Source organism: Chiloscyllium punctatum, chromosome 5, assembly GCF_047496795.1.
Source record: "Chiloscyllium punctatum isolate Juve2018m chromosome 5, sChiPun1.3, whole genome shotgun sequence".
Lineage (NCBI taxonomy): Eukaryota > Metazoa > Chordata > Chondrichthyes > Orectolobiformes > Hemiscylliidae > Chiloscyllium > Chiloscyllium punctatum.
Window position 1 is genome coordinate 107,411,430 of NC_092743.1, and position 22,600 is coordinate 107,434,029.

Genomic DNA, 22,600 nt, shown 5'->3' on the forward strand with positions numbered 1-22,600 from the left:
AGACACACACACAGCCACACACACACAGACACAGCCACACACACACAGACACACACACAGAGCCACACAGACACACACACACAGCCACACACACACCCACTCTCTCACACACACGCACATATACACACAGACACACACACACTCTCTCTCTGTCACACACACACACACACATTTACTGTAACCTTTTGACAAGTTCCACCTTTGCCCTGTATAGGACAATGTTGGAGAAATTATTTGGGGAAGGGGGTTCAAGATACACCCCTGTGTAGAACTCCAGGGAAAGTGTGGAGAGAGAGAAGGTGGGCAGTCAGTCATTTGGAGACGGTGCCTGGGCTCCCATCGATGCCCAGGCCTGTTCTCGGCAACATTTCAGTAAGCTGAGTTCATTTTTAATCATTGTAAACAAAAGACAGGATCAGTGTTGAAACACCTCTTTGAGGTAATGTTTCTATCGGGACTTTGAGATCTTCTTCGGATAATCTGAAATTTGGATAATTGATATTCAGATAATCAAGGTTCCTCTGTACTGAGAATTCAAATCCCAGTAAAGCATGCTATGAGATTGAATTCAATAAATGTGGCAACTTCCAGGCCAATGCCAGGGAAGTGATCAGGACAACTATGAGATTGTCTTAAAAACAAAAACCGACTGGGTCATTAATCTCCTTTGGGGAGTGAACTTGTTGTCTACAGGGCATGGATTCAGTCCCACACGATGAGGATAAATCCTCATTGCTATCTGAAATGGCATAACACCCCAATAGCCACTGAATCACTGGGATTCCCCTTCCTCACCGCATCACCACATGAGCTGTATCAGTTCAAGAAGGCAGTTTATCACCACCTTCTCATCCATTGCTGGGCACCTGGAGATCAAGATTTTCTTAACATAAAAAAAATTGGCTCTTGTCTTTAGATGTTAATTACAACCTACTCCAGCAGCACATTCTTACAACAGTGAAGCAGACCATCAGCCCAATTAGTCACAGTTGGTGTTTATCGTCCTCAACACAAAATCCTAATTACAGTTTTCCATTGTGCCCCTGTATTCTTCTATCCACTTTCCTTTGGCCACCAATCAGATCTATTCTTAAATAGTGTCTCATTTAACAACTTACACCAATGGTGATTTCACAGAACCTAACCCTCTCTGTAAATAAATCCCTCTTCCAGACCCTATATCTCCTGCATTCAGTTTTATTATTTATTTCTCCCTTAGTCTGTACTTATAATCACTGGAAACAGTTTGTTTATTTTTATCCTCTGCCAATTCTTCATGGCTGGAACGTTCATTTCCAGATGTTTCGTCATCCTTCTAGGTAACATCTTCAGTGGGCCTCTGGGTAAAGTACTGTTGATAATTCCTGCTTTCTATTTATATGTTTGGGTTTCTTTGGGTTGGTGACATCATTTCCTGTGGCGATGTCACTTCCAGTTCTTTTTCTTAGGGGTTGGTAAATGGGATCCAAGTCAATGTGTTTGTTGATAGAGTTCTGGTTAGAATGCCATACTTCTAGGAATTCTCGTGTGTGTCTCTATTTGGCTTGTCTTAAAATGTGTTGTCCCGGTCAAAGTAGTGTCCTTCCTCATCTGTATGTAAGGATACTAGTGAGAGAGGATCATGTCGTTTTGTGGCTCTCTGTGAACCTTCCAGCTCAGTGAGCAAACCTACATCCAGAACCACAACATGAGCTCCAAATCTTCTCAAAACTCCATCAAATTATCATTGAATCTCCTCTATTCTAATGAAACTGATCTGATTTTCTTAAACAGTCAGACAAGTGGTAAAGATATTAAAATATATGTTGGTGCGTAGACTCATTGATTTACCCAGTCATAACGTTGTATCCCCAGATATTCTGAATTCATTAAAAAATATCAATCCTAGTCCTGAAATCCCAAAATCATTTCTGTCCTCACATGTTCTGGGATTCCACATCTTCAATTTCCATTTAGTGAAGAATTGCTTCTAGATATCACCCTGAATGAACTGGGCCTAAATGTTACTCACCATCTTTTTGACTCCCTCCACCAGCAGAACTAGTTTCTTTGTGGCTCACATAATCAAAGCATATCAAATATTTATAACTTTCTAAAATCATCTAGCAGGTCTCAGACAAAGTAGAGTTATGAATATTTTCCTTACAATTTAACCTTCTGACCTTCAGTATCATACTTTGTACATTTTTATGGCCCAGACCAGACCCCCTCAAAATATTTTAAGCCTCGACCTAACGTTTTCTTATTTCAAAGGCAAATGTAAAGTGCAGTGTTCCAGATGTAATTCAGCTGGTCAAACTATTCAATGTTAAGTAAAAATGCAATTTATTCAAACTCTCCAGTTAAAATGCAACAAAAGGAAGAAGAACTTAAATAACTTAAGTCTATTGGAAAACTTAACGCAATTATAGATACAGTAACTATTGCTAATGAACTGTTCCAATATAGTAACATCCCAGAAACACACCCCTTGGCAAAAAGGAAAATTCAGAATTCAGATTTTCTCACATGCAAAGCCTGTAGTAGGAAAAGAAACCTTACTTTCTTGCTGTAACCGAGAGAATGGGAAAAAAATCATTTTGTTGAATTTAAAGCTTAAAAAAAAGACTAGAAATCCTGGTCTGTTAGAGCTGCTTCCAATCTGCTGCTTGAATTGTTTCAACTTTAAAAGAATACCCCAAGGCCTCACAAGGTCTTTATGTTACGACAGGCTGCTCGTCATCTCTTGTTTAATCTGTCTCAAAAGAAACCAGAACAAATTGCGCCTCTTACAGCAACAGCATCATAACATTAAGTGCTCAAAAATGCCAGACCATTTTCTGGTTCCTTTTTAATTATTATTCAGGCATAGAATGAAGACATGGCTGCCAAGGCTAGCATTTATTGGCAATCCCTAATTGTTCTTCCAAAGATGATAGTGGGTCACGTTACTGAGACACTGCACCCCTGGGGGCATAGGGACACCCATGATCAATGCTGTTGGGAAGGGAGTTTCAGATTTTCACCCATCGACTATGAGGGAATGGCAATATAATATCAAGTCAAGAAGAAATGTCACTTGGAGGGGTACTTGAAGGTAGAGGATTCTTGCAGGATTCCCGATGAAGGGCTTTTGCCCGAAATGTCGATTTTCCTGCTCCTTGGATGCTGCCTGACCTGCTGTGCTTTTCCAGCACCACTCTAATCTAGACTCTGATCTCCAACATCTGCAGTCCTCACTGTTGCCTGGCACTTGTTAGCACAAATGCTACTTGCTAATTATCAGTTCAAATCAGGATATTGACCAGGTAATTCTGCATTTGGACAGGGACTGCTTCAGTATCTGACAGGTTAGAAACGGTGCTGAACATTGTGCAATCATCAACAAACATACCCACTTGTGACCTTCTAAAGGAAGGAAGGTCATTGATGAAGCAGCTGTGAATGGTTAGGCCTAGGACACTACCCTGAGGAACACCTGCAGAGAAGTTGTAGAGCTGAGATACCTGGCCTCCAACAACTACAACAATCTTCCTGTGAACTAGTTATGACTGTAACCACAGAGAGCTTTCCCTCAATTCCCATTTACTCCAGTTTTTCTGGGGCTCCTTGATGCCACAATTGGTCATGTGCAGCCTTGATCTCAAAGGCAGTTACTCTCACCTCACCTCAGGAAATCAGCTCTTTTGTCATTGTTTTGATGTCATGATGTCAGGAGCTCAGAGGCCTTGGTGGGACTCAAACTGGGCAGCTTACTCTTATTCAGGTGCTTCTCCATAGCACTGTCGACTATCCTTCCCATCACTGTACATGTGATGGATGGTAATTGGTCAGGTTAGATTTGTCTTACATTTCGCGGACACCTTTCAACATTATTGGGTAAATTCTAGTTTTGTACCTGTACTGGAACAGTTTCACTAGGGTTGCAGCAAGTTCTGGAATACAGGTCTTCAGAAGCAACTTCTGGAATTATGTCAAAGACTCAAAGACCCTGCAGTATCCAGTTTTTAGCTGTATCTTGATATCACATGATGCTGGGGACCTCTGAAGGGGACCAAGATGATCATCGCCTTAGCACTTCTGGCTAAATATGTTCACAAATACTGAAATCATTTGCACTCATGTGCTAGGCTCCTTTGAGAATGGGGGTATTTGTGGTTTAATTATCCACCATCATTCATAACTAAATATGGTAGGACTGCAGAGCTTAGATCTGATCCATTGTTTGTAGAATTGTTTAACCCTGTTTTTGCAGCTGTTTCTGGTGTTTAACATGTAAATTGTCCTGTGTTGTTTTTTCACCTGGTTGACACTAAATTGTTAGGTCTCTCTGGTACTCCCCCTCACATGCCCTCGTGCACTCTCCACTGAACCAGGATTGTTAAACTCCTGGCTTGATGGTAATGGATGAGTGGGTAACATGCCAGGCCATTCAAATATAGATTGTCATTGAATCCAACTTTTCTAGTGCCAAGACCCTACATCTGGATGCACAGTTTTGAGTTGCTAGATCTCTTCAAAGTCTATGTCTATTAATACATAGATGATGCCACCTAACATAATAAAGGGTATCTTCAATGTGAACATAGAACATTACAGCGCAGTACAGGCCCTTTGGCCCTCGATGTTGCGCCGACCTGTGGAACCAATCTGAAGCCCATCTAACCTATACTATTCCATTTTCATCCATATGTTTATCCAATGACCATTTAAATGCTCTTAAAGTTGGTGAGTCTACAATTATTGCAGACAGTGCGTTCCATGCCCCTACTACTCTCTGAGTAAAGAAACTGCCTCTCACTTCTGTCCTATATCTATCACCCCTCAATTTAAAGCTATGTTCCCTCGTGTTAGCCATCACCATATGAGGGAAAAGGCTCGCATTGTTCACCCTATCTAACTCTCTGATTATCTTATATGTCTCAATTAAGTCTTCTTTCAACCTTCTCTCTAGATGAGACTTTTAGGACACAGTTAGCTCAGTCAGTAGTGGAGATAACAAGCACTTGGTGATGGACATTAAATTCTGTGCCCTTGCCACTCTTAGTGTTTCCTCCAGGTAGTGTTCAATGTGGAGGAGTACCAATTTACCAGCTGAGCTGGGGCATGGTGGGTGAGCAGTTGGTGATAATAAGGTAAAAACAAAGACTGCAGATGCTGGAAACCAGAGTCTAGATTAAAGTGGTGCTTGTTTCCTTCCTCATGTTTGACCTGATGCCATGATATTTCATGTGGTCTGGACCTTATGTTGAGGGCTTCCACTTCTACTGTATACCACTGTGCTGTTACATCTGCTGTGTCCTGCTGGTGGGAAAGAACATAATGTGGAATGGTGATGCAGGTGCCTGCGGCATTATTTGGAAGGTATAACTATGTCAAGCTTCTGCTTGTCTGTAGGACAGCCGACCCAATTTTGGCACCACCATTTATGACTAAATATGGCAGGACCAAAGAGTTTAGATCCGATGCATTGGTTATAGAATTGCTTAATTCCACAGATGTTGGGAATGTGGTCTTCACAGTGTCAGCAGGGTTGTGTAGGTCATTGACAATGGCAGTGTCAGTGGTCAATTTTATTTCATTACTCAGAACAGTTTTATGTGACTGAAGGTCAAGCTGGACCATTTCATTGGACATAATTAACCACATTACTGTGGATCAGGAGTCACATGTAAGTCAAACCACATAAACATGGCAGATGTTCTTCCCTGAAGTGAACCAGTGAATTATGAGAATCAGCAATGGTTACATGGTTGTTTTTGGACTTGCATTTATAAATTCCAAAATTTATTTAATTGAATTTTCAGTATGTGCATTTGGATTTGACCCCAAGTGCCCAGAACACTAGTTTGGAGTTCAGGATTATTAGTCCAGTGACATCCCCATTACACTGTCACATCCTTTGTCATGCTTATTGTGTTGACGCATCTGTCTTGTATAGAAACTTTCCCCCTTTTAATTTCCTGAGGGTATAACTATCACTGGTGTAGCAATTCTCTAGCACTCAGTGTACATTTAATGCTTTTGATAGTTTCCTGCAGCACACACCCTTAATTGTGATATGGAAAAAGATGGAAAATACAAAGAGGAAACCATTCAGCCTTTCAGACATTATTCACCATTTAATTGGATTTGTACCACAGTTCCATTTTTCCACCTTTCATCCAAATTATATTGTCCAACAAAAATCTCTTGATCACAACAAAGACAGAAATTGCTGGAGAAACTCGGGAGGTCTGGCAGCATCTGTAGAAAGAAAGAAGTCTCAATCCTTTAATTTGGCCTCCTGCATTCACACTCTTTTGAAGGAATTAGTTCCAGACTTTCACTATTCTTTGAAAGAAGAATTCATGTCAGCCATTTTGACACTGGTTAAACTGTTCTCCCATTGAAGTCAGGAGTCTGCAGAAATTTCCCTCCCCTCTCGCCACTCCACTCAATGATGATTGAGTGCAAGTGCAATTTCCCTGGGTCCCAGTTTGTCTACCAGTCACTCTTCATGTGAAATGCTGAATTAATCTTGTGAAAATGTTCAGAGATTTGTGGAAAGCTTGGTCCACTGACCTGATGTGTGTAAATTTCACATTATTCAGGCACACTGAAGTTCTCTGATCTGGAGGAAATAGCCAGCAATCTTGGTGAGGCCATGCTCACTGGAAACCTGAGTGCTTCCCTGGCCTTTACAATCTCTACAATGGATCTTTCCAGTCCAGTGCCACCTCCAGATGATGCAGAGTGGGCTCAGGTAACACTTTGTCTGAATTTCATTTCTGTCAACAAATATACACTGTTCTAGTGGAAATAAAATCACAGCAAAAAATGCAATTAGCTATATAAACAGGCAGGATAAAAAAAACATCTTCTCCCCTCCACCCCATATTTACCAGTAACTGGGAATAACATGTCTATGACCTAGTTTACAAGGTTATATTTCAATTATGACCACCCTACTTACTTCCTGAAAGTGTGATAATGAATATTTTTACTTACATTTGCACTAAGGTTTGTCAATGAGTTTATAAATGTGCTTTCACAAATTTTAGTTAAGGAGTTCACGTTGCCCCAACACTAAATCCATGGCTCTGACCCCTCACCAAAATGAACAACCTGGAAGAAATCCACCCTTTAATACTGAGTGAGCATGTCGGTTCAGATGCCCCAGACCTCTGGCCATTTAGATAGGAACAAAATTTTGAGGTTGAAATCCAGTTTAGAAATTGAACACCAGCTCATCTGGATTGAAATGGCTAATGTACATGGTTGGTTTGATCGCAACTGTCTCAGTAAAAAGGTTACCCACCACCATGCACCCGCGCCCCCACCGTCCCAGTTTCTTTCATATCAGAAACACTCTGCGCCTGGTTAGAAAACTGAGAACTGAAACTGGTTTTGGAGGCATTTATGTAGATGTGAATCTTGGTATTTACCCTTTTCATAAGTTGTGGCTGCTTTTCAAACTTCTGCCTGAATTCCTCAAAGTGGAGAAAAAGACTTCTCCAAATATCACTGATGAAATCAGCCTTTGTAATAGGCAGAACCATGCCCAGGAATTCATTCCATGTGAAAGATGTAAAATAAATAATCTGCATCTTTGTAAGAATCCAAGTTTGGCTGTCTATTTAGCAACTGCACAAGAGTACCCTCAGGTATTTGTTATCTCTTTCTGGAGATGGTTTCAGTGACTTTATATCTTTGGATGTTTGAAGGGCACAAAAAACGGTATTTAACAGCAGATAGAACTATTAAGGTATATGGAAGTTAGATAGAGCTCATGTGAAGAGCACAGATTGGTTAGGCCAAATGCCTCGTTTCCATGTAATTGCTTTACTCAACAATATGTGTTCTGAAAAGGCACGTAGGCTGTGAAATATTATAATCAAGACTACATAGTCTAAAATGAGTATACTATGCTTGTAATGTATTACATACTTGGTAAACTCCTTATGATACTTGGGAGTGACAGGTAAAGCAATAAGACTTTATGGCACAAATGCTGAGTTCAAAGAATTTCAGCAAATTTGCATAATGGAAGATACACGTGAAAAGATTATTCACAAAGAGAAGTCTCAAATCTGTCTACGCCTGCCTCTTTGTCGGCCACGTCGAACAGTCCCTCTTCAGTACCTACACAGGCACTGTGACCAACGCTTCCGCTATTACATTGATGACTATATCAGTGCAGCATCCTGCACCCAGGCTGAATGGGAGCAGGTCATTGGCTTCACTCACAACTTTCACCCTGCTCTCAAATTCACTTGGTCCATTTCAGACACCTCCCTCCCAATTCTTGACCTCTCCATTTCTATCTGTGGTGACAGTCTCCAGGCAGACATTTACTGTAAACCCACAAAATCCCATAACTATCTGGACTACACCTCCTGCAAGAACTCCATCCCGTTCTCCCAATGCCTCCGTGCATCTGCTCGGATGAGGAGACATTCCACTCCCAAGCATCCCAAATGTCTGCCTATTTTGAATAGTGTGCTTTTCTCCGCTCTGCCTCAGTTTACTGTATCCCAGTGCTCCCAATGCAGCCTTCTCTACATCGGAGAGACCAAACGTAAACTCAGGGCACATTTTGCCAAGCATTTCAACTGGGCCTGCAGGGGCCGACCTGACCTCCCAGTCACCACCCATTTTAATTCCCCTTCCCATTCCCTTTCTGATATGACCATCCTTGGGCTCCTCTATTGCCACAGTGAGTCAGACCGCAAATTGGAGGAATAACACCCCGTCCTCCGCCTGGGCAGCCTTTGGCCGAAGACTCAACATTGTGTTCTCCAATTTCCAATAACCTCCCTTCTGAGACCCTCCCATTGACCAACCAGGTCGTACCCTCTACCTGTATTCACCCATCCCTACCTCACCTCTCCCCCCACTCTGCCTTTATCTGAAGCTCCTTGTATACCCACCCCCAGTTCTGAAGAAGGGTTACAACCAAACATTGACTTCTCCACCTCCTGATGCTGCCTGACTTGCTGTGTTCTTCCAGCCTCCTGCCTATCTACCTTGAATTCCAGTATTTGCAGTTCTTTTGTCTCTAATAAGAAAGGAAAGGCAGACATTTGTTCTAATGTTGTTAGTTTCATGTTTTATCTGATGAGTATTCTCTTTTAACTTCTTCCTAGTTGCTCTGATTTCCACAAATTTTAGGACTTATTGAAAGCATCATCATTAGTACAGTGGCTCAGCACCCCTGGAAATCTGTCTCAGTTTACAATACCAATTGTCAGAAGCTGCCTATTTCCACCTGACCCCATCTTATCTACATGTTCGCCGATATTGAAAAGGGCTGACGTTCTTTCCTGACATTTAACAAACATTAAATGGTGCAGCTATCTTTCATATAAATGACAATCAAATTCTGGTTGGAATCATCATGGTGATTCACGGCCTTTGTGAGTGCCAGCCCCAACATCCAAAATGGAGGTTGCAAAATGATGTATTATTTGAACAATGAATGAATATACTTGATGCCTTTCCACAATCAGTGTACTTGAACAGGAGATAACCTCCTCTCTTGTATCAAAAGCACTCGCCACTAGAAGATCACTGGCTGTGAGTTCTGATAGAGGAAGACGTATTTAATAACAGCAATGATTCACAACCATCAGCAGTGATGGATATGTTCCAACACTGTCTTTGTTGCAATAAATCCAATTGTGATTAACCAATTAATTTTCTTGGCAAAATTCTGAATAAGTCCCTATCTTATCCCATCATGTGTAAACCTCATTCTTGTCCTTGTTACCTCTAGACTTGACTAGTCTAACACACCCCTGGCTTGTCTCATACCAGATGTAAACCTGAAATTAGACAAAACTCTGCTGTCCGAATCCTAATCCTAATCCTAAATTCCATTCACCCATCTTCCTACACCAGCCCCCAACCCACTTACTGAACTACATTTGTTCAGCAACATTTTAATTTTTAAAATTCTCAAACCTGTTTTCAAATCCTCATCACTCCTTATCTCTGTAATGTCCTCCAAACTCATGGTTTTGAGATACCTGCACTTTCTGATCGTGTCCTCTTAAGCATTCCTGGTTTTAACTAGGCCACAGCTGATGTCTGCCTTCAACATGCAGACCACAGGGTCTGGAATTCCCTTTTTAAAACTCTACTTCCTTTAAGGTGCCCCTTAAAACTGACTTACTCGACAAAGCTTTTGGTGACATGTTCTAATGTCTGATTATGTTAACTTGGTGTCCAACTCTATTTAACATTCCTGTGAAATACCTTGGGAGGATTTACAGTCAGAGACTCAGTATAAACGCAGGCTGTTATTGCTTCTGTTGCTGTAGATGACTTCAAAACCAGTGCTGAACAGAGAAGTGAGAACCAACCACGTGGCTGCTGTGACTGGTCTCGTTGTGGTCAGAGAGCCAGTTGCTGGACAAACCGGGCAACTGTTGAATCAACAGCCCAGCGTGAAGGCGGTGGATGATGCTGTAAGTTTGGTTTCATTTGAGAAGCTTAACTTGCATTATTGATTAGCCATTTTTTTTAAAGAATTGTTCTTGAAAGTGGGTGAGCCACATAAATCTGAATGATAGCTCCATTGTTCAAACTATTGTGTGTGGCATTCTGCTGCACAGTATTGTGGTACAGTGTCGCAGTGCAGTATGTGATGGCCCTGTTCTGTGTTCCAGGGTAACTGTGTGTCAGTGGGTGTTACCTCATGGGAGTTGGTTGCTGTTCTCCTGAATTCTCAGAATGTGACTGTTACTGGACTTAATGGGACAACGAGTATCTTGTTCAAAGGCTGTTGGGCAAACTACACAGACCTTTCCATCAACACAAATGGTAAGTGGAATCTGCAGCTTGGGTCCTCACATCATCATTGTGTACAGAGTTTCCAAATTAAAGTAAAACTCTAACTTCTAGACATAGTATGTTTCATACCGACTCTGTGACCATTCATATTGTTTCTCTGCATTTGTAAGATTTCTGGCGTGGACAGTGAAATTATGTCAGATTGAGATAGGCAACAACACCCTCCCACAACATTACTGACTGTAGGGTGAAGTGGAGCGGAGTGGGGAAGCGGGGAGGGGGGAGGTGTCAGGAGTTGTGCAGGATTTTCACATTAGGAAGATTATTTTAACCACTTGACTATCCCATTCCACCACTGTTGATTCCAGGGAAAGGTGGGTGGGGTGGTCATGGTGAAGGATGGGTAAAAAGGGTCATATCCATGTTTGAGCAAAGAATGGTGAGGGCCCTATTGGAATGAACAGTGGGGATCCCAGTCAAAAGGGAGAACAGGCATGGTGGGGGGGGGGGGGTCACTGATTGAAAGTTGGACTAGTCTCCTTGTTGTACCCAGGTTTTCAGACATTCATTCAGTGCATTGAATCAGGATTTGAATTGTTTAACACAACACTTACTTTTCCAAATGGACAGAGAATTTATCAGAGCATTATGCCATAGACAATAAAATGGTTTGTTTCTGTGCTGTACAAATTTTATGTAAATGATAATATCGCTCCAAAACAGTTGGTCTGTTTTTTTTTTATTATGTCACAGGTACCAGCTACAAACTAGTATTCGAACTGAGGTCGATTAAAACTTATTCTGGCACCTTCTCGGTGAAACAAATAAATGACAGCCCTGGGAATCCCTCAGGCCCCAGCCCATCCTTGGCTCTCAGTAATTCACAGGGCATCATTGGTGGCTCCATTGTGGGAGGCCTTGTGCTCATCCTCCTCGTTGCTGGCATAACCTGGAAATTAACAGGTGGGTATAGGAATTAGCTGTCACTGAAATACTTTTTCATTCCTTTATATTTAGTTAATCAACAGCAGACTTTTGTCGTTCACGTGATATATTTTAGGGCAGAGCAGTGATCTATTTACGTTCATTCATTCACCACAGGATATGGGCTTCACTGCATTTATTGTTCATCCCTAATTGCTCTCGAGGTGGTAGTGGTGAGCTGCCTTCTTGAACCAATGTAGGTCTAGTGTAGGGACACCAACAGTGGTATTAGGTAAGGAGTTACATAACTTTGATGTCACAACAACGAAGAAAGTTTCAACTGAGCTGGGTGTGTGGCTTAGAAGTGGCAGTGTTTCAATACCATGGCTGACCTTGTGACCTCTAACACTTAGAGAGACAATCTTGGGAGCTGCTCGCAAAGGAGGATAGGTAAGTTGCTGCAGTGCATCTTGTCAATGGCATCAGTGCTGGAGGGTGTGGTGGGAGGAGGGGCATTTGAAAAGGGGGTTCATTTTAGTATATTTTGCAAGGGACATAAGTGAATAAGTTTCACACAATATTAATCCACTCTGCATGGGCACCTCCCAGTTGTTAATTCATCCCCTGAATGGTTTCTCACACAGAGTTGCTCTGGCAGAGATGCATTGACATAAAGTGACTTCAGCCAGGGCTGTAGAGAGGGTCAGTAAAGGTTGATGGTCCAGCTCACGACTTTGAATTTTCACACTGCTTTACTGTTTACTCGCAGCTGGCAACACGAGGAAGACTCAAGTGTCTGGCATGCCTGAGACACAAGAGAAGAAACAAGCCGACACAGTTGCTGGTCATAAACCAGACCATAACCTCCCACCAGTGCAAAACTGACCAGCTTAAAGCATGAAACATGGTAAATGTCCTCCATTACACGAGTTGCAGTTGAACAAAGAAAATAAACTGTTAAGACTTAGCACTTCATCACTGACTATTTTAGCCACCCAATATCCAAGTGAAATGTTTTAAGCCTTAATTCATCCCAACTTCAGCTGAACCAGAGAATCCTGTCTGCCCTGTTGTCCCATCTTAATCACAGGGATCTTTTCCAGTTCCCCTATACTCCCTGGTGCATCACCGATTGTCACCTGGAAGATTATGATCTTGAGGAGTTGGATTGTTATTGAGAGGCAGTTCATGGACGATTTACTCCCCTGATTCTTGGAGGAGGGAGGGGTTGTCTTATAAGGAATATTTCAGGTTGGGCTGAAAGAAGAATAATTCTATGGCATATAACACATGGCACGAATTATGGTGTCTATGATTCTGTTTAATTACTCAGAAATCCAATCGGTTATATTTGAATTCCCCAGTTCTCACATGGCTTATATGTTGAATGGCCTTAATTTATCTCCTTAAGTACCCAAAACTATATCAGTACTTTACTGCACCCAATCTCAAATTCTGAGGGGGGCTTGATGCTAGATGTGGACAGCATTATCCTTTGTGGGGGAACCTAGAAATTAGAGTGAAGTTGATGGAGCAAAAAAATAGGGCAGTCCCACAAGTAAACCTGATTGGGGAGATTGTATCTAATAGGAAGATACTAAAGTCTGAGTTTCAGTATTTCATATATCAATTTAAATAGTATATTCAATATCTGAATTGAATCTGTTCAATTCTTTTGCAGATGAAAGCAACCAGAATTGAGTGAAAATGAAGCAACAAATGAAATCTAACAGTCTTTTATTTTCGGGGCAAGTTGATTATAACCCAACACAATAGTGAGATTTCTATTAGGTTAACCTTCAGATTTATCATCCAATGAAACTAGTCTTTGCCAAGTGTGTGTCTTCATAACTTACTGACCATTGTGGCAGTCACTCTCCTGCAAATTTTCTCGATGTTTTTAATCAAAATTAAGAACCAGCTGGGGCAGCTGTTGGGAGCTGGCAAGGGGAGAAGAGATATCGTTTTAGATGAATGCTCTAATTTTAATGAAAAATGTACATATTACAATGCACAATCCAGGTACATATCATTCACATGTTGACATTTGAAGGCATTCCTCATCATTCAGTAAATATTTGGCTCAACACATACTTGACTGTTCATTTCCCAATCAACATACAGAAAGGTCAAAAGTCACATTGATTTTGATAATTGTGTGTCATATAACACATGGCATGAATGATGGTGTCTATGATTCTGTTTAATTATTCAGAAATCCATAATTAATCAGAAGTCCAATTAGTTATATTTGGATTCCCCAGTTCGCACATGGCTTACATATTGAATAATCTTAGTTGATTTCCTTAAATACCCAAACTATATCCAGTACTTTACTGTTGCAATTCTCCCAATCTCAAATATTTTGTTTACCTCTCTGCTTTAATCTAACAGTTACATAACAAGGAGCGTAAGTCCACACACAATTCTCACTAATTAATAGTTAACTGTCCATCCTTACAAATTACATTACTTTGCATCATGTGGAGGATGCACAGACAACTAAAGTCAATGATAGACAGTGATGTTGGTCTGATTTACATTTTTGCTAATGTTTGATTTTTGGTTTACAATGACATTGAATGGCTGTGTTCAATTAAAATACAATGATCTGTTTCAGTATACAATACCAATTAAAATGTTTTGAGTTTGGCATTTATTTTGCAAGAATTCTTAATCAATTGCATTATTCGGTCATAAATAACTTGAGTTTATGCTTACTAATATTCAGGGCTGCCTTTAAATAAAGTCAGTCAGTCTCATGGGCTGTAGAATCAATGCACTTGTGATGAAAGTTTGAACAAACTCCTTTGCTCTACCCCCAACTCTGCCAGCAGACTGAGGTTGGTGCACATGGTCTGCTCATCTTTTTATCAAAAGAATTAGGGAGAAACTGCACCAGATGATTAGGGGAGACCATGGCATTATGATAGTCACTGTTAAAGACTAGTAATCCTGATAACCAGGCTAACTCTGGGGCATGGGTTCAAATCGCATCATGGCAGCTAGTGGGATTTAGATTTAATTAGTACATCTGGAATGAAAAACTGATCTCAGTAATGGTGACTGTGACAACTTATTAATTGTTGTAAAAACCATCTGGTTTATTAATGTCTCTTGAGGAGGGAAATCTACCATCCTTGCATGGTTTCATGCCTCCACGTAACTCCAGACCCACAGTCAACTCTTAATTGCCCCTCAGATAGCTAAGCAATTCACTCAGTTTAAGGGCAGTTAGAAATGGACAACAAATGCCAGACACATCCACATTCCATGTAAGAATAAAGAAAACACAGTAAATGAGGTTCTGTGTAATTTGCCCAACAAATGTTCAAAACTAGCACCAGCCTACACAAACAAAAGGGAACCACAAAGGTTTTCACAGACAGCACTCAGCACAGAATCAGACGTTTCCACCTTAAAGTCTCATACCAGGGCCTTGAGCATGTCACACCTTACTCACAAGCTGTTAAATGTTTCTTGTCTGACTCTAATTATCTCTAATTTTTTGGACTTCCTAAAAATCTAGTTTGCAAACTGAATTTAGAGGACAGGAAGTAGGTAACTTCAGTAAAGCAGAAATTTTTGGCATCCATAGACTGAGTGCAAATCTTGTCAGACGTTAAACCACATCTGGCGTGCAGGCAGCTACATCAAAGGTTAGGATGTAGAACAGGGAGATATGTAGCAACAGTCTGTTCTCAGTCACCGACATGCAACAAATGAGTAAATGCAGTCTGTTTTCACCAACGGTTGTCACAAACAATTTGTTTGGCAAAAAAAAGAGCAATCTACTAATATTTGGATCAGCTTCAAACTTCATGAAAATTATGTACAGCCTGGGTTCACTGGAGAATAGATCTGCACTTATAACATCACTGCAATAAAGCATAATGGAATAAATAAAAGACTGCATGCATGTTTGCAGAAAATCCCACAGACCAAACTATACCGCAGTATACAGGATGTTCAGTAGGTCTGTATGTCCTGGCAACTTCCTTTTTCAGTTTACATTATTGCAGTTAGTCTTGGCTTTGAAAGGAAAGGAGCATGCAGTCAACAAGATATGGACAGAATGGTAGTACGTGGCCTTGTATTCTACACATCAACAAAAATCCTAGTGTCATTTTTCTTCAATAAAATATCAGGCACACACAAATTAACTAACTTTTCTTTTACTGAAGTTATTTTATCAAAATTTAGGGTTAAGAGGCATGTGGTGTATTAGCTTTTATGTGGAGGGATTGAGTTTTGGAACCATGAGGTCATGCTGCAGCTGTGTAAAACTCTGGTGCCACACTTGGGTGTGTTGCATACAGTTCTGGTCACCACATTATAGGAAGAATGTGGAAGCTTTGGAAAGGGTTCAAAGGACATTTATTATGATGTTGCCAAGTATGGAGGGAAGGTCTTATGAGGAAAGGCTGAGGGACTTGAGGCTGTTTTCATTAGAGAGAAGAAGGTTGAGAGGTGACTTATTTGAGACATATAAGATAATCAGAGGGTTAGATATTTTGGACAGTGAGAGCCTTTTTCCTCAGATGGCAATGACTAACATGAGGGGACATAGCTTTAAGTTGCAGGATGATAGTTATAGGACAGATGTCAGAGGTAGTTTCTTTACTCAGAGAGTAATTGGTGGCGTGGAACGTACTGCCTGCAACAGTAGTAGACTCGCCAACATTAAGGGCATTTAAATGATCATTGGTTAGGCATATGGATGAGAATGGAATAGTGTAGGTTAGATGGGCTTCAGACGGGTTTCACAGGTTGGCGCAACATTGAGGGCTGAAGGGTTGCACTGTTAGGTTCTATGTAAAAATAAAATGATAAATGGCTCCATTTTAAAACTGTAATTGATCCACATACAAAAATAGCAGGGCAAGTCATTAAAGGTAATTATAAAAATTTCATGGGTTATTTAGATTAATTCCCAGACGAATTTGGCCTCATTAATGTCTAGAAAATAGTCATTTGTTAATTGAGGCAATACTTACTTTAGAACACTCTACAAGGAAATCTTACAAATCCCTGGATCCAGTGGAATTAACTGTTAAAACAGAAAACTAGAAAACCTGCTGAAATGCAAAATGCAATTCATTGCACAAACAGCTTTTCCTGTCAGGGTTCATTCACAATTTAGTAAAATATTAGGGGTTTGCACCTTAACAATCTTGAGAAAGTACCTTGAATTTCTCATTTACATTTCATGGTAAAATTCACTTCAGGGAATTGTTCAATTTGCGAATTTCACAGGAATGAGTAAAATCTCAAAACTTACAACTTTTAAAGCCCAAGGAGATATGATCGTTAGCTATAATAAAGCAGCACTGATCATGAGGTCTGGCAGCATCCGTGAAGAGAAATCAAAATTAACGTTTCCAGTCTGGTGCCCCTTAGAACTGATGGTAGCCAGGAAAATGTCAATTTATATGCAGCGGATAGGGTTGGAGCAGGGGTTAAGGTGGGAATAGAGCCCAAAGAGAGAGAAGAACAGCTGGACAGACAAAGGAGTCGATAATGCTCTGGCTAGGAGGGTGAATAGCTGTTAATGGAGTCTGTTAGTGGCTAACAATAGTAGTGTTTTTGGCAGATTATGTGTTAATAAGGCCTGGTGTGTGTGGCAGACAGCTAAGTTATGGGGGAGTTCAGGCCCTAAAATTATTGAACTTGATATTGAGTCCAGAGGGCTGCAGGATCTCCAAGTGGTAAGTGAGGTGTTGTTCTTCCAGCTTGCACTGAGTTTTGCTGGAGTAGTGCAGCAAATCTGAGACAGAGATGTTGGCCAGTGAACAGGGTTGTGTGTTAAAGTGGCAGGCATCTGGAAGCTCGGGGTCTTTTTTATGGGCAGAACATAGATGTTCTGCGAAGTGGTCACCCAGTCTACACTTCGTTGTCCCAATGTAAAGGAGGCTGCATTGTGAACAGTGAGTGCAGTAGACTAATTGTGAGAAGTGCAGATAAAGTGCTGCTTCACCTGGAAGATATTTTGGGCCCTTGGATACTGAGGAGGAAGGAGATCAATGGGCAGGTGATACATGTTTGATGGTTGCAGGGGAAGGTACGATGGGGATATTGGGAGTGAAGGAAGAGTGGATTGGGGTGTCCCGGAGAGAACACTGTCTGTGGAAAGCAAACAAGGGAGGGTAGGGAAATATATGTCTGGTGGTGACACCTCACTGGAAATGGCAGAAATGGGGGCTGATGATCTTCTGTATGTGGATGCTGATGGGATGGTAGGTAAGGACAAGAGGAACCCCAGGGAAAAGATCTTGTCTATTTATCCTATCCATGCCCCTCATGATTTTATAAACTTCTATAAGGTCACCCCTCAGCCTCTGATGTACCAGAGAAAACAGCCCTAGACTATTCAACCTCTCCCTATAGCTCAAATCCTCCAACCCTGACAGCATCCTTGTAAATCTTTTCAACATCTTTCTGATAGGAAGGAGACCAGAATTGCATGCAATATTCCAGCAGTGGTCTAACCAAAGTCCAGTATAGCCGCAACATGACCTCCCAAATCTGTACTCAATACTCTGACAAATAAAGGAAAGCATATCAAATGCCTTCTTCACCATCCTATCCACCTGAGACTCCACTTTCAAGGAGCTATGAACCTGCACTTCAATGTCTCTTTGTTCAGCAACACTGCATGGGACCTTACCATTAATTGTATAAATCCTGCTAAGATTTGCTTTCCCAAAATGTGGCACCTCACATTTATCAAAATTAAACTCCATCAGCCCATTGGCCCATCTGATCAAGATCCTGTTGTAATCTGAGGTAACCCTCTTCGCTGTCCACTACACCTCCAATTTTGGTGTCATCAGCAAACTTACTAACAATGCCTCTTATGCTCACATCCAAATCATTTATATAAATAATGAAACATAGTGGACCCAGCACCGATCCTTGTGGCACTCCACTGGTCACAGGCCTCCAGTCTGAAAAACAACCCTCCACCACTACCCTCGGTTTTCTGCCTTTGAGCCAGTTCTGTATCCAAATGATGTGCAATTCCTTCACACGTCCATCCCCACCAGGATGATTTCAGGAATCTCTGTTTCTTCCTGGAGCAAAGGCCTCAACTGCTTCCACCCACCACCATCCTCATCCACTTGGCCAAGCTCACCCTCACCCCCTCAACAAATTCTCTTTTAACTCTTCTCATTTTCTCCAGGTCAGAGGGGTGACCATGGGCACTTGCATGGGCCCGGTTATGCCTGTCTCTTCATGGGGTACGTGGAACATTCCTTGTTCCAGTCCTATTCTGGCCCCTAAACACAACCCTTTCTCCGATATATCCACATCATCAGCGCTGCTTCCCTTTCTCATCTGGAATTGGAAGTGTTCATTGATTTCGTTTTCAATTTTCACCCTGCCCTCACTTTCACCTGGTCATTAATATCCACTATAAACCCACTGACTCCCACAGCGATCTGGACTATACATCCTCCCATCCTGTTTCCTGTAAATACTCCATTCTATTCTCCCAGTTCCTCCATCTCCGTCACATATGTTCTGATGAGGTCAACTCCAACAAGGGAGCCTCCAAAAAGTCCACCTTCTTCCTCAACCGAGAATATCCCAGCAACATCATCAACAGGGCCCTCAGTTGAATCTGACCTATCTCTGGCATTTCTGCCTTCAGCCCCTCTCTTCCAGCTTGCAACATCTCTGTCTCAGACTTGCTGTAGTGCTCCAGTGAAGCTCAGAGTAAGCTGGTATAGAACAAAATCTCATTTTCCACTTGGGGATCCTGCAGCCCTTTGGACTCAATATTCAGTTCAATAATTTTAGGGCCTGAATTCCCCATTTCTTAGCTCCCTACACCCACACCCTCCCCCCTCCTGACACACACACACTATTCACCCTCCCATCCAAAACATTATTGATTCCTTTTTCTGATCAGCTGTTCTTTTCTCTCTTTGGGCAACTATTGTTTACTCCTTACCCCTTGCCCCACCCTGTCTTCTGTATATAAACCCACATTATCCTAGCTACCATCAGTTCTGAGGAAGGGTCACTGGACCAAAATCCTTTGAGTTTGGACCCTTGGTCCAGAGGTAATTCCCTTTCACCATTTTTAAAAGCCCAAAATAATCTCAATAAAATTTCATTGTCTTTTTTTTAAGATTAGATTCCCTACAGTGTGGAAACAGGCCCTTCGGCCCAATCAGTCCACACCAACCCTCCAAAGAGTAACCCACACAGACCCACTTCCCCTCTGACTAATGCACCTAACACTATGGGTAATTTAACATGGCCAATTCACCAGACCTGCACATCATTGGACGGTGGGCGGAAACCCACACAGACACGAGGAGAATGTGCAAACTCCACACAGACAGTTACCCGAGGCTGCAATTGAACCTGGGTCCATGGTGCTGTGAGGCAGCAGTGCTAACCACTGAGCCACCGTGCCACCCTGTTTTGTCTGTCATGTGATGATATGCTTGACTCTAATTGTATATAGTCATTTAATTGCTCACCGGTTGTGCCACTTATTTGAAGAATAAGTTTACTTCTAATAAATAGGACCCTTATGGCACAGTGATAGTCCCTACCTCTGGACCAAGAGGCTTGACTTCCAGAGCCATCTGCTCTAGAGGTATGTTTTCACATCTCGGAACTGGTTGATTAGAAAATATCAACTTCTAACAAATGAGTTATTTTTGAGTTAATTACAGACATGGCAGATGTTTTATTCTAGCTAATAGTACCAGAGAAAATCAAATTGATTTTGATTTTGATGGGGTGGGGTGGGGGGGGGGGGGTGGGGGGGTGGTGGTGGGGGTGGTGGGGGGGGGTGGGGGGGTGGGGGGGGCGATGGCAGTTAGGGAATCCTGAGTCCCGGAGTAGCATGTGGGGCATGCCAAGTCCCAGAGCAGTGCAAGGTAAAGTGAATCCAAATACAGCGTGAGTTACCTTGTTGCTGTTGTGTCCCTGTGAGGAGCTGACTGGAGGCTAGAGCAATATGGGACAGTTGTTGGACTTGGGCTGGGTGCCACATACTGAGCTGGACTGTAATGTAAATCCTTCTCAAAATTTTATAACTACTTCATTTCTAACACATTCTCACACACTAAGCAATGCTACTGCTTCCCTTTTATCCCTCTTTTATATAACAAAACTATTTTCTCACTCTGCAAGAGTTGTACCCAGGAAGTTATACCTAAGATGACACCATTAAAAGGCAGCCATTGTAAAAGTAAATTCACTGTACTTCTGTACTGGAGAACAAGTGACAATAAAGGATATTTGTATTCATGCCCTTAGCATACTCTTTAATCCTATTCAAAAAAAGGTGTCTGAAAGTGGGCACAGTATTCTAACTGCAACCGAACCAATTGATTAATTCTTTACAGTGATATAGGTAGGAACAGGGTCAAGGAAAAGGGAGACAACAGTTGTGATACTGCTGAGGGTTGAGGGGAAGGAAGGGATGCTCCCAGATCAGTCAGCATTGGCATTGTACCTTTAAAAGATTAATACAGGCACTGAATTCACCATTTTACAATTGGGATAGCTGTCGCTGTGATTCTCATTGCTGTTATGAGCTAGAAACTTCCATTTTCTAATGATATTAGAGATACTGAAATTATCACCACAGACTGTTTTGCTCTGATTGTAAGTCAGTGAGAAAGGGACAATTTTAAATCATCAGAATGGGCCAATTATAAGGGAAGATTTGAAAGCATCGCGTGCAGTTTTAATGTCCTTATTAAGCAGGGATAAACTTAGATCGGATGCAGTTCAGAGATGGTTTACTTGGCCAATTCCTGGGATCAAAGGTTTGTCTATGAGTATTTGCCATGTATATGGTGGATGGTATTCCCACATGTGATGGTACTGTCCATATTGATGACCTCAGATGTCTTACGGAGGTTGCCATGGCAAGATTGTGTTGGTGTTGTGGTCGATGCTCTCCTGAAGGCTGGATATTTATTGTCAACGACATGGATACTACCATCACACATGGGAACACTGTCCACCCTATACACGGCAGATACTCATGTGATTTGGCCAATGTTGTCTGTCTCATACGCTGTAGGCATGGATGCCACGAGGCATGATATATGGTGAGACCATGCAGACAGTATGACAACAGATGAATGGACACCACGCAACCCTCCCAGTCAGGGAATACTGGAGCGGTCAAGGACATTCAACCTCCGATCTTCAGGTAAGTGGTCCCCCCAAGGCAGCCTTCGAGATACACAACAACGCAGAACCACCGATAGCCAAGCTCCATACCCATGAAGACACCATCAACATGATCTTGGGTTCATGTCACACTATGTGACCCTACCACTCCATTCCATATCTGTGAAATCTTCCTTACTGTCCTGCTTGACACTATTATCTTGATAAATTGTTATGAACTTTCTACCTTAACTAGTTTGTACAGTTTTGGACAACTTATCGCTTTGGTTAGACTCTCAGCATGCGACTCATACCTATTGAGCTATTTGAGTCATTTGGTCTCCAGCATCACCTGATTTGTTTTTGTAATTACCTCTCTGCCTCATTTAATTGGATTTTAGGTTATCCCTTCGCTTGTTATTCAGCTGCTGACACTTCACTCACACTGACACATTTGATCGCCTGCAGAGACCTATTATTTGAACAATCGACACTCCACTCACACAGGTGTATGATCTTTTGATCTCCCTGCCCATTTATCATGCTGCCTATAAATTCTGTGCTTGTGTGCTTTTCTCTCACTTCACTTGATAAAGGGAAAACACTCCAAAAGCTTGTGATTTCAAATAAACTTGTTGGACCATAACATGGTGTTGTCCGACTTCTGATTTTGTCCACACTAGCCCCATCCTGGCACCTCCACATCACTTTCAAATAGATTATGTGTTTGCAACCTAGATTTAATTGTGGTTTAATGTTATGATTTGCTGTA

General features: G+C 41.7%; 1 protein-coding gene across 1 annotated transcript in view; it reads left to right on the forward strand.

Annotated features, from left to right (window-relative positions):
* The window catches only part of LOC140476804 (fibrocystin-L-like), a 233,128-nt gene extending 218,827 nt beyond the window's left edge, over positions 1-14,301 (forward strand). The window contains exons 74-79 of the mRNA XM_072569598.1: positions 6,573-6,724; positions 10,284-10,430; positions 10,632-10,785; positions 11,509-11,718; positions 12,449-12,586; positions 13,361-14,301. Coding sequence (XP_072425699.1) covers positions 6,573-6,724; positions 10,284-10,430; positions 10,632-10,785; positions 11,509-11,718; positions 12,449-12,564 — 779 coding nt within the window. The 3' untranslated portion in view covers positions 12,565-12,586; positions 13,361-14,301. The remainder of the gene's footprint in view (positions 1-6,572; positions 6,725-10,283; positions 10,431-10,631; positions 10,786-11,508; positions 11,719-12,448; positions 12,587-13,360) is intronic.
* The last annotated feature ends 8,299 nt before the right edge of the window (positions 14,302-22,600 follow it).